Source organism: Pleurodeles waltl, chromosome 1_2 (assembly GCF_031143425.1).
Source record: "Pleurodeles waltl isolate 20211129_DDA chromosome 1_2, aPleWal1.hap1.20221129, whole genome shotgun sequence".
In the NCBI taxonomy this organism is placed as follows: domain Eukaryota; kingdom Metazoa; phylum Chordata; class Amphibia; order Caudata; family Salamandridae; genus Pleurodeles; species Pleurodeles waltl.
The window spans coordinates 167,909,012-167,921,756 of record NC_090437.1 but is presented as its reverse complement, the minus strand read 5'-3'; the positions used below and the strand labels follow the sequence as shown (position 1 = coordinate 167,921,756).

Below are 12,745 nucleotides of genomic sequence, written 5' to 3'. Positions count from 1 at the left end.
CAACATCTACATGATCCCCCTAGTCAACATCCTCTGAGCACACGGAATCACTATCCTCTTCTACACAGATGACACCCAACTCATCCTCTCCCTCACCCGCAACCCCACCACCACCAAAACCAACCTACACGCTGCTCTCCTCGACACTGCCAACTGGATGACCACTAACCACCTCAAGCTCAACTCTAACAAAGCCGAGATCATCATCTTCGGCCCCAACAAAACCACATGGGACGACTCCTGGTGGCCCACCGCCCTAGGCCCCGCACCCACCCCTGCAAACCACGCACGCAACCTCGGCATCATCCTGGACCCCTCCCTCTCCATGACACAGCAAATCAATGCTCTAACCTCCTCCTGCTTCCACACACTCCGCACTCTAAAAAAATCCTTCAAATGGATTCCCCCAGAGACCAGGAAGACAGTCACCCAGACTAGACTACGGTAACGCCCTCTACGGCGGCACTACACTCAAACTCAAACGCAAACTCCAGAGATTCCAGAACACAGCCGCACGCCTCGTCCTTGTCCTACCCTGCCACGAACTTATCTCACCACACCTCAAATCCCTTCACTGGCTCCCTGTAGACAAGAGAATCACATTCAAGATCCTCATCCTTGTACACAAATCCCTCTACAACACCGGCCCAACCTACCTCAACGAAAGAGTGAACTTCGACACTCCCACACGCAACCTCCGATCAGCCAACCTTGCCCTAGCCACAGTCCCCGCATCCAACGCACCACCACAGGAGGCAGGTCCCTCTCCTACCTCGTCCCCAAAACCTGGAACTCCCCCCCCACCAGCCTTCGCAAAACCAAAGACCTCCTGCTCTTCAGAAAGAACCTCAAGACATGGTTGTTCGAACAGTGACCCTCCCTGCCCTCCCCTTGATTCCCCCCAGAACTCCCCCCCCCCCCCCTCCCAGCGCCTTGAGACCCTCACGGGTGAGTAGCGTGCTCTATAAAAATTGTTGATTGATTGATTGATTCCATGTGTGTTTGTGCAGCTCCAAGAAGGTGTGAACTGGTTGTAGACCTTAGTGGAGACTCCCTCCCTTTGCCCCCACTTTCCTGCTAAAGCCAGCGTAGATTAGGCTATTGTATGTTTGTGTTGAATCAACAAATACTATGTAGGAGCATAGAAAGGCTTGTTGATTACATCAGCAGTCTGAGCAAGACTCAGCAAGTCAGCCTGTGAGAAGAAACACTTAGAGAAAAGAAGGGGCAGGGACATGGCCATGTGCTCTCATTTGAGATAATGAGGAGTATCAATACACATCCCATGTATCCTTTATTCATCTCAGTAAGGTAAGCTGCTGTCTTTGAAAATCCCTCTGGGTAGTTGAGGCTTTCTTGAGTTAATTAACATCTCCTACAAATATTATGGGATGTTTGGTATCACCACAGATTCAGATACATTGTATTACTGGATTCTTAATTACAGTACTACTGTGGTGTGGACAAAATTGAATGCACAAGTACTTGATTGGTCACTATAAATTTAGACACGCAACACCATCAATGGGCAATTGGTCTGGCACCAACTAACACAGTTCCTGGATATAAGACGAATCTTGATGCCAATAATATCAGTTTACCTTTTAACTTCAGTAAAGCTGTTTAACCTGCAGGGCTCTATACACCAGCCCAGTCCAGCACAAAGTTAGAAAATGGGCTAGGAAAGGACCTTTTGCTGATCTCTTTTAAGAAATCAAGATAGAATCAGCCTGCAGTTGTTGTAATCTCACGGAGAGGAAGAAGATGTGTGCTTCGAGCCTGCCCAGATTCATCCCACTAACTGTCAAGGCCAAGGTACTTTATAAAGTGCTCTGAGGACTGGCTGCTTGTGAGGAGTAGCTTGCCCAAAATCGACCTGCTGATGCTGTTACCCAGCCAGTTAAAGAGAAGCCCGTAGATAAGATTATTTTCAAATTTTCTTTGTTTCTCCTCTGAGAAGGCTTTTTCTACTTTGTTGTTTTGTACTTTGCTTCTACCACTGCTGCAGATGAGGGACGAGCTCAAGAACCTATAAAGTTAACCCACTGGCTTTGATGAGTTTCCCAAAGTGCTCTTTGGCCCTAGCAGTTGGATTCCTATTTTCAGCACAAGTGTGTGGATTGGTACAGAGCTCTCTTGTGTTTCCTCTCTTAAGGCCACCTTTCCATAATCCGAATGCGAAGGTTGGTTTACATCATCATGCACCAGCAATTGGATTTATTTTTCCGCTGGACTGGTCGTCTGATGTGCTTCCACAGCTCCTAGAATGTGCCCCTTAATGCCCCCTGAGGCTGATACTCTCCTGCCAACAATTACACCATCTCCATATCCCACCGTCTGAGACACAGTTTGTCTCACATCTGGTGATTAGACAGCAACTTCAAAAAGTTATATTTTTTTCTTTTCTATAAATTAATAGCACTGCTTCGATATTCCATTTGCTACATTTTTTAACCTCGTAAAAGTATATTTGAAAACAATCATCATCATTCAAGAGCTTTGATTGGTTGAGATGGCGAATGGGATGTCCTTAGTGATGGTGGTGGTTTTGGAACACACAAGTAGGGTAAGACCATGTATTGAATACTTTGCGAAAGTAATCGTCTAATAATCATTAATGCTCAAGGATATTAGCAAAAGGATTATGAGTTTTGGTGTAAGAAACACGGCATGGTGGATGGTTCATGGGTCCTACAAAGTTGAAGTATGTAGCCAAATAGCAATATCTAAGATTGTATCATGTTATATATTTTACAGTATTTGTGTATTAGGTATGGCAGGAGAACCTCAGGCAGGCTATTTGACCTAGGCTTCTCTACTGGGATTTACTCTACATTGATTGGAATCAGTTGTACTGTTATAGAGAGTAACTATCATATTGCATTATCCATGATGTCTTTGGTATATAATTGGAATGTGCCATTTAATACCCAGCTGTTAGCATTTTATTGCTCTCTATGTAGTGTGCTGCTATCCTGTTCTTCTGTAACTGTGATGACTGGACAGCTGGAGCACAGCCGTCCTAGAATGTTGAGGTTGACTGAGGTTTTTTTTGTCTGTTAATGGAAGGGACTTGAAAGAGAAGGGAAGATGGTGTGGAGATATGTGTTGCAGGTCTTGTAGGATCCAGTTTCTGTACCGCTGGACTTTTGAGGTTGCTGGAGGACCCTGCATGTTGGCACTACTCAAAGATATCCTTTAGGGGTGCCCTAAGACGTAATACCGTCAGTTTGTTTCCCCAACCTGTACTGTTAAGGGGATGCCCAGTGTGACTCCTTCACCAAAGCCCTGACTCCTGTCAGCATAAATATAGTCCGTGGGGTGTAGTAGATGCATCCAGAGGGCCGGTTGCTGGTCTTCTTGTGTAAGTTAAGTTCAAAAGCTTGGTGTTAGAAATTGGGTTTTTGGTTGTCAGAGTATGCACCTTGTACAAGCAGGAACCACAATCCTAGTCAAAGTAAGCCAGATACACACTAAAATATAACCTGTGTTTACCCTGTAGTAGCTTGGCACAGAACAGTCAGGCTTATCTAAAGAGGCAACCCACATACACAGTAACAAAGAAAACACCACAAAAATACTCCACACTCGTTTAGACAAATATACAATAATTTTATCAATAAAACAATACCAAAACAACAAAAATCCAATAAGTAGAAGTTGAGTTATTTAATTTTTAAGGGATGAAACAGTTGCAGTACCCAGAAGCAATAAGTGCCAATGGGGGTTATCTGGTTACGCTGAAACAGGGCAAAGTCAACAGTTGAGGTAGGTCAGGGACAAGAGCTACGCAGGCCTGGTGAACAGAGTACCTTGATCCTGGTTGCAACAGCAAGATGCGTGTTTCAGATGACCGAAGCGTCGATGCTTGGCCCGCAGTTGAGGTGATGCATCAGTTTTCTTCATGCAGTGATGGCGATGCATCCGTTCTGGAGATGAAGCGCTGAGCTGAGAGGCGTTGATTCTAAAGTGCGATGTGCCGGGTTTTTCCACACAGTTGAGGGGATGTGGCAAACTCTCCGAGCTGCTGCGACAGCAATGCGCAGTTTTGCACATCAGCCTTATAAGGCCATGCATTGGTTATGAAAGCAATGCAGTGGTTCTACTCCGCAACAGGGTTGATGCATTGGTTGTGCTCCAGGCAAATTGGAGATGCATCGATTTCTCTGGTACAACTATCTGGGACCACTTCCAGTGAACCAGGCACAGGAGCAGGGTTAGAGACTTTGACATCCCTGAGTTCCAAGCAACAGGAGGCAATCCAGCAAGCCCTTGGAGATCACATCATTTGCAAGGCAGAGACCAGCTGTCCCTCAGCAGGGTCAGAGAGCAGCATGGCAGCACAGCAGAAAAGCAGTCCTTGCAGGTCAGAAGGCCATCAGAGTAACATCGCTGAAGCAGCACAGCAGTTCTTCTGACACTGTAGGTCCAGAAGTGTCCAATTTGGTTGGGTCAGTGACCCAATACTTATAACCAGTTGAGCCTTTGAAGTGTGGGTGACTTCAAAGAAGGGCCTTTGAAGTACACAAAAGCCCTATCTTCCCAGTCCTGGCTCCAAACTATCAGTAAGGGATAATCAGCCATTTGTGTGGGGACAGGCACTTCCTACTTAGTTGTAAGTGTAAGTCCCTCCCTTCCTGCCCAGGAAGAGCCATCAGAATGCAGATGAGTGCTCAGACACATCTAACCTTCCTGTGTTTGTGGCTGTCTACATAGAATGCACAAAGTGTAGCTGTCACCCACCCCAGACTGTATTGGAGACAGGCTACAGTCACACAGAGCGGTAAGAGCCAAGAAATGTCCAATTTTTGCATTGGCATTTCTGAAAATAATAATGTTAAATCCGATTTTACCAATAAAGAGGATTTATCATTACTGTTCCAGTGATATGAAACATGACATAGCTACTTTTTCTCCATCAGAAATTACAGCTTAAAATTGTAATAAGTAATTCCTAATGTTAACCTATGGGAGGAGGAGGCCTCACAGTAGTCAAAAACAAATGTAGGTTTTTTCACTACTAGGACATGCAAAACTTAACATTCCCTACCTTTTACTTTCAGAGCACCCTGCCCTATGGGCTATCGAGGGCCTACCTTAGGGGTAACTTATGTGTAATAAAAGGGTAGATTAAGGTTCGGCAAAGGGTTTTAAATGTTGAGTCGAAGTAGCAGGAAAACTGCACACACAGGCTCTGCAGTGGCAGGCCTGAGACATGTTTAAAGGGCTACTTGTGTGGGTGGCACAAGCAGTGCTGCAGGCCCTTTAGTAGCATTTAATTTACAAGCCCTGGGTATAGAGTGTATCACTCTACAAGGGACTTACAGGTAAATGAAATATGCCAGTTGTGTATACACCAGTGTCACCATGTTTAGGGGAGAAGCACATGCACATTGGCACTAGTCAGCAGTTGTAAAGTGCTCAGAGTCCTAAGGGCAACAAAACAATTTAGCAAGAAGATGAGGCAAGGAGGCAAAATGTTCGGGGGAAGGCCACCCTAACGCTGACAGGTCTAACACTCAGATAAATGGAGGGCGCTCATGTTTATTATGCATATTTGGGATGTTACAAAGGTGAATTTGGGCTGAAACATAATTTTATGACAGAATGTATCTGTTTTACACATTCCAGGAATTCATAAAGGGATCCCTGACTAGCGTAAAACCAATTTATACTTGTTGAGATCTCTGCCAAGAGTACTGAGTTCTCTGCACTCCTAAATCCTAATCAGGGTTTCAAAATGGGCCGCGTAAGCCATAGTTAGCCTTGGAACTTTTTGAACCTAACAAATGTGTAACTTTGTGGACATTCAGAAACTTCTCTTGTACCTCTTTCCTCCCTGGAAACAGTAGGATGTGTATTCCAACGAAGTGCTAATATAAATCTCTTTCGAAGGTGCAACGGAAAATGGACCATCCCCATATTTCATTTGGGTGTTGGGGGAAGGGCTTCTGCCACAGAGAAGAACAATTTTCACACGAAGAAATAAAAAGTGTGTGAACAGGATACTAATCTCTCTGTATAGAGTTCTCTGCTATGCAGAACTCTTCTCAGTGGGAATAGAAGCCCATTGGGAATATCACATGATGTTCCCAGAAGTGCGCCTGAAAACCTGCACCTGGAGCAGTTTCCCTTGTATACTTCTGTGAACATTTGTGATTTCCAGAAAGTAAAAAAAGTATGCACAGACGGTGGTGGTGATCTCTGCCTGTGCTTTCCAAACTTTCTTTGTGAATCTGGCCCTTGGGCAACAACTGGTTATGCTCATCAGACCGTATGTGCAAACACTACTGATGCACCTCACCTTAGGGTTGCCTGTAACTATTTGATAGCATTTATACTATACGACTGACAATTGCAAGATGGTGGATAGTCACTGCCCACATAAGATAGCCTTAATTCTTCTTCTTCTTCTTCTGCTGTTCTCTGTTTTCATTCGTGTCTGAAGGGAACACAGAAAGTTTGCCACCAGAGTAGCCTCCTGTAAAGAGTGCCAGACAGTGATCATTCCAATCCATTCCAACGAGAGGATCTTCCCAGACTCTGAGAACAGAAACTACTTCCCAGTATGATTCACTACACCATTTGTATCTGAAGGATACAATTACTGATTTGCAGTAGACATGGTACAATTACCTAAACTTGGACATATAAGCAATAGCTTTGCTCCAGCTCATTGATCACCACTGGACCAGTTATGTCTGGTCGCAGTGTTGGAGAGGCCTGTCTGGCAATGTGATACTGCCAGGTGGGCCAGCTTGAAAGGGCCAGTGTATGGAGTTTTTTTTTTTTTTTTTCCTCGTCCCACAGGATTACCAACCATATCAAACTGACCCATATTGTAGTGCTAGAGTACCCGAAAAACAGTCCAACACTGTCTGGCCCCTTGTTGTTTTCAGAATGTGGAGCTACGTTGTGGATGCAGACCTAGCACCTTGAAGTACTCTCTACTTTTCACTAGACGCCAGAGGATAGCTGCCTAAGAAATGTACCTTTATAAAAGTAAGTTAGCTGAGTGGGGCTTGGACCCCCTCACTACACCACCTTTTTATTATTTTGTTTTACGTTTGTCCCTGATGCTTTTGTTGCAGTTCATCACTTGGTTGACATGCTAGCTTGCTTGATCGAAAGGGACTTTTGTGGCCTGAAAAGAAAGCCCTTTGTGCCTTTTGGGTTCGAGGTGTTTCTTTAAGTCAGTGATCTGCCTCTGATGACCATCCTCCTGTGGGAGGAGCCATTGAACTTGAGGCTCTGAAGCCCTCAAGTTACGAGTTATTCTCTTTTTGGGCGACCAACACCATCGTAAAAAGATAAGGTTAACTTCAAGGGACAGTGCACACAATTTCTGAAGTATGCAACACTGTCTACCATTTGATAATGTATTTGTTCTGTTTTTGTATTGTTTTAGGTGTTTGCAAACATTAACATTAAGAACAGTAAGAGTTTCAGACTTGGAACAAGGGCCTCATTTACAAGAAACTGGAGCATCGTGATCGATGTGCCAGTTTTCTTGCGCTGCCCTGCGCCCCCCTAACGATGCCATGTGAGCACTGTATTTACAGTACAGTACTCCGTGTTGCACAGCTGCGTCAGAAATTCTGAAGCAGTTGTGGTGCTAAACCATAGAATTGCTGGACTAGCATCAAAATTCTGATGCTAGTCCAGCAAAGGTGGGGGGGGGGCATTAAAAACAGCACAGCGTCTTACCAGGCGTTAAAAAAATGATGCTGTGGCGGCGCAGAATGGCACAGTGAAATTTTGTAGATTTCACTGCGCCATTTCTTCTGCCCTTTTTGCGGAGGAACACCTACCTTGCATACATTGTACCTAGTGCACGTATAATGTGGTGCAAGGCTTTACAAACTGGTGCAATGGTACCATTGCACCAGCTTGTAAATGCGGCACTGTGTGGGGGACTGTTTGCCCGGCCATAGTGTAAAAAAACTATTCGCTATGGCAGCCCAAGGGGCTTGTAAATGTGCCCCAAAATATCTCCAGAATATCGATTGAATCCATTAGCGATCTTTGGACCTAATTTATAATTGGGCAGATGGTCCGTTGTTCCACTAGGGGACAGAGTAGATTAATCTGTCCCACATAGTGCCAAATTTATAAATGAGCACCAAGCAGAAGGTAATTCATAATGTTTTGATAGGAGCCCCTATCACGGCGGAACTGCCAATGCATTTCACTGTTTGGTGGAGTGCTGCGTCACCATGACACTGCCCTAAACAGTTTTCATTTTTTTTATTTTCAAAAAGAAAATCCTGAAACAGAATTTTCTTTTTAAAAATAAAAAGTAACAGTCCCCTCACCATGGGAGTCATTTCACATGATGAGGGGGGCATGATTTGCATTTTACTTTACTTTACCACTAGGTTTGCCTGGCAGTGACGGACAGTAAAAAAAAGAAATGGCTATATGTCCACTCATCCACATTGGGGGATGGACATACAGCAATTTCTCCGACAGCCTGACCGTATCTAAATCGGTGGGTGGACCATTATGTTGGTGATAAAGATACTCAGTCACCAAGTGTGTGTTAAAATGGTTTTAAAAGTCATCAAAGACATTTATCAGGGATAAGTAGGCATTTTTCTGCACAGCTTTTTAGCACAAAATAGGTAAATGTAGATAATCTGTATTTCCCTCCTTGTGGAATTGTCTATAGATATATTTTGTGTTCGGCATTGTGATATTTTACTAACATACAATAATTTGATACATCATTGATATATATGAATCTTGTTATCCTAGTACCTCCCCATTGCAAACTAAAATGCAGAGTTATCAAATCTTTGTGCTGCCGCAAAGCAGAGTCTTGATAAGGTATGTACTTTCCAGCTCTGCTTTGTTCGACTTCGAGTTAAGGGAGCGGTCCATGGGTGATACTTGGACTTTCCTTGCCTGATGCAAATCTGTATCTACAAAATGACATTTCGTTTTTATTCGCGTGCTGTACAGCTCATCATACATCCAAAGCAGGAAATGTTTTAAAAATATCTAGACATAGAATTTTGTTCTGAACGTGAGGGCTAGGCAGCCTTAAAGAGCACATTAAAGAAAAAGAGAGCAGCTGCAAGTCGTATTAGTAAGTATAGCTTTGGTCTGCTCTCGCTAGTGCAACGCCCTGCAGCAACTTTGGCAACTGCACCGCATTCTGCTGTTTTTTTGTAAATGCGCCCGAAAATGATAGCAATAAAAGTTTGTACTTTTCCCTTACATTTAAAATGCTAATTATTTGACCTAATGTGTTTAACCCAACAGGTGTTGCAGTGATACACAGATTAAGAAAACTAAGTGATTCTGAAGTGTGTTCTGCAAAAACACAGTCTTACAAAAAGTCACCAGAAAAAGGCACATCAAACACGGTTCAGAGTACTGGGAAGGATGCTCCCTATAACAGCCATCTGTGGTCAGAAATCATCCGAGTACTGGGAGGTGACAACCCTGCATGTGAAAATGCTGTGAATGATGCAGAACACTGTCCTGTATATCAGGAAAGCCAAAAACCTCAAGGATCGGAGTACCATAATGCCTGGGAGAGTAATGTTAGTCAATCAAATCCGCTTACTTGTCCAACAGACCTGCAACAGAAACAGATGCTTTATACCTGTAGTGAATGTGACAAAGGCTTCACTAGAAGAGAATACCTTCTTAGGCACTTGAGACTACATACAGGAGAAAGGCCATACCAATGCAACGAATGTAATAAGAGCTTCAGTTTGAAAGGAAATCTTATTGTGCACAAGAGAACACACACAGGAGAGAGACCCTATCGGTGTGTGCTATGTGAGAAAAGCTTTAGCCAGAAGGGAATTCTTGGTAGACACATGAAGACGCACATTGGAGAGAAACCCTATCAATGTACTGAATGTGGGAAAATGTACAGTCAGAAGAGAAATCTTGTTACTCACCAAAAAACACATAACCAGAACAGAGTACCACATCATATGTAAGGCCGAATCTGGTGGCATAGAGGACTGGTGCATCCATTTCAAGAATCTATGTTTGATCTCCTATTCAGAAGTTCACGTCCCAGCATGTCCACTCAGCATTCCATCCATCCAAGCGCGATAAAATGAGTATTGTTGAGTAACAATAAACATTTCATATTTCACCATCAAATGATCCAAAGGTCCATGTGTGCTTTACTAAATGGTGTGTTATCTTACCAAGGTTCTTTGTCACTCATTGGCGATTTCAGACATGATTTTATCAGCTTTCCTGAAAAACAGGCAAAGGGCACTTGTTCCTTGTGGATGGCCAACACCAATCATAGGTCATCATCTGAAGAAAAACCTCTATGTAGTGAAGCATTAACGTACCAAGTACAGAGAAATGTACAGTGCAAGTTTGTTAATAGAAAATTTGTCTACTTTAAAAACCTCTGCATGGGTGAAGAAAGCAACATAAAAAAGAAAAGCAAAACACAGTCTACCTATTTTTGTGTGTAATAAATAAACAGTGCTTAGCCAATGACTAAATAAAGGAGATAACGGTTGTGCAGCAATATAAACGAAAACAATGTACTGCCTAAAACCATAACTTTGGGGGAAATAGTACACATTGTAACTGAACTAGCCATTCAGTTTTTACCTAATAAGTTTAAAAACAGTTTGCTTTATCCACAGACATTTTTAATTTAAAAAAACAAAGACGTGGTGTGAGTAAGGAATTTGGGACCACATGTACGTGAGTTCGGCACTGCGATTTCTAATTGAAATTCCATGCAAATCGCAATTAGCAAATCACAATTCCAAATGTACATAACTCCATTGAGTTCTTTTTGCGATTCCCAGTGGGTCACAAATAGACTGACCTCATTAATATTAATGAGGTAGTTCGCAATTTGCGACTCACTGAGAATAGCAAAAATCACAAGTGAAGAGTGAAGGCCTGCTGGGGCCAGCAAACCACCATGTCTGTGATTGCTGTTAAATAAAACTATCTTGTTTTTTAAATGCATCCCATTTTCCTTAAAACAAAATGAGATGTGTTTAAAAAGAATAAAATGAAATGTTTCAGTTTCATTTTTTAAGAGTAGGCAGTGGTCCATGAGACCACTGCCTGCTCTTAAAAAACGTTTTTGCATGCATTCACAAAGCGGCTGCATTAACACCAAGTTGAAATTGGTGTTAAAAAGCAAATGTTTTGCGGCCGCATTCCGGTCGCAAAACATTTGTACAAAGGACTGCAAGTCACTATTAGAAAAGGACGCCCTTAACACACCCTCCTAATACCAACTCACTAACCCATTTTGCGATTTGTTAATAGTTTACCGAAACGCAACATAGGGTTGTTTTGTCGCAAACGGCCCAATTCTGAAAATCGGGCCATTTGCGGCCAAAAAAAAGCTACAAACATGTGGCCCTAAATCTTTTATTCATAGTCCTATAATGTTATGTGGTAAGTGGCTTTCTTGTCCCAGTGAAAAGGCAAAGAGCATTTCTTAAAGGTTAGTTTTTCTGCTCAGCCATTTGTGGAGGCAGATGATCTAAAATAAATATTTAAACTACTTACGTGAGCAGAAAGAGGCACTGTGTTGTTGTCTACCATCCATTATGTCAAAATAATTTTTCTTTATGATCAAATTGTATTCTGATGACGTAGAATATTCAATATTTAGAGGTTTGAGGTTTCTTCCAAAAGAAGAGCCTGCACAGCACAACTTCATGATCCTTAGCTTTAATGCATTTGCAGCACCATGTTCCTCCCCTACAAACAGTCACCTAACGGAATATTTTAAAGTGGCATTCCTGCTGAACTTGTGATCTATTTGAATTATCTAATTCACAATATGCTGACACCTGTTTCGTTGCTTAAACCAGTCACGTGCAGTTCATTTTTATAAATGACAAGAGAAACACGTAGGGATAGAACTGAATCCTTATTGCTACTTCTGTATGCAATTCAATTCAAAATCTTTATTAAGCACAATCATAGCGACCATAAATGTACATGGGGAACAACATTTAATAAATAATAAAGCGGGAAAAAACTATACATAGTTAAAAACAGTACAGTAAAAAATCCCAGCCTCGCCCTCTTACTGGCTATGAAAATGTGATACATTTCCTGAGTCAAGTCGCAACCCAAATGTAGAGCACACAGCTAATGCATACAGAGGGATTCCCAAGTGCACATATATATCGAAAAGCAGCATTATGATCCCTAATATTCTGTGCAAAGAAAATTGGTTTAAGTAATATTTCCCTAAAACCTCCTAAAAACTGCAGAATAAGATAAAGTGCTGTGTGCTTTGCTTCGAAATGCCATCAAATGGGCTAGGGGGTCTTATCCGAGACCACTGCTTCATTTCAGACATGTCAACTAAAATGTGTGCTATGTCCAGCCGCAACCTAAGTAGAACAAAACAATGCGGGGTATTAGTCACCCCAGAGAGGTATGATTGATAGCCCTCCTGAGAAATTTTCGAAATGTACAAAACAACCACAGTTTTCCTTGATTCCTCAAGGGCTCTTTTTTCCTGTCTAGTGTTTAAAAATAAAGCCTTAATTTCGCTCTTGCCAAGGACTCGGATACTATGTGGTTCATGCGATACAGGTATGTTAAACAGCAGCTTAAAAGTTTTGTTTATATAGGAGTAGGAGTTCCAGGGGATTTTAAAAACAAAATCTAATGCTAGGCAATTTAAGATAATTGATTTGATGAAACATGTTTAATCTTTTACCCAGATAAAATACCAAAGTAATAGAGGTTTCAGCAGGAGTGAGTCTTAGAG

At 42.4% G+C, this 12,745-nt stretch overlaps 1 protein-coding gene across 2 annotated transcripts in view; it reads left to right on the top strand.

Annotated features, from left to right (window-relative positions):
• The window catches only part of LOC138298754 (zinc finger protein 34-like), a 298,592-nt gene extending 286,062 nt beyond the window's left edge, over positions 1-12,530 (top strand). For both annotated transcript variants that reach the window (XM_069236900.1, XM_069236899.1), the window contains one exon: positions 9,268-12,530. In XM_069236900.1, coding sequence (XP_069093001.1) covers positions 9,268-9,959 — 692 coding nt within the window. In that variant the 3' untranslated portion in view covers positions 9,960-12,530. The remainder of the gene's footprint in view (positions 1-9,267) is intronic.
• The last annotated feature ends 215 nt before the right edge of the window (positions 12,531-12,745 follow it).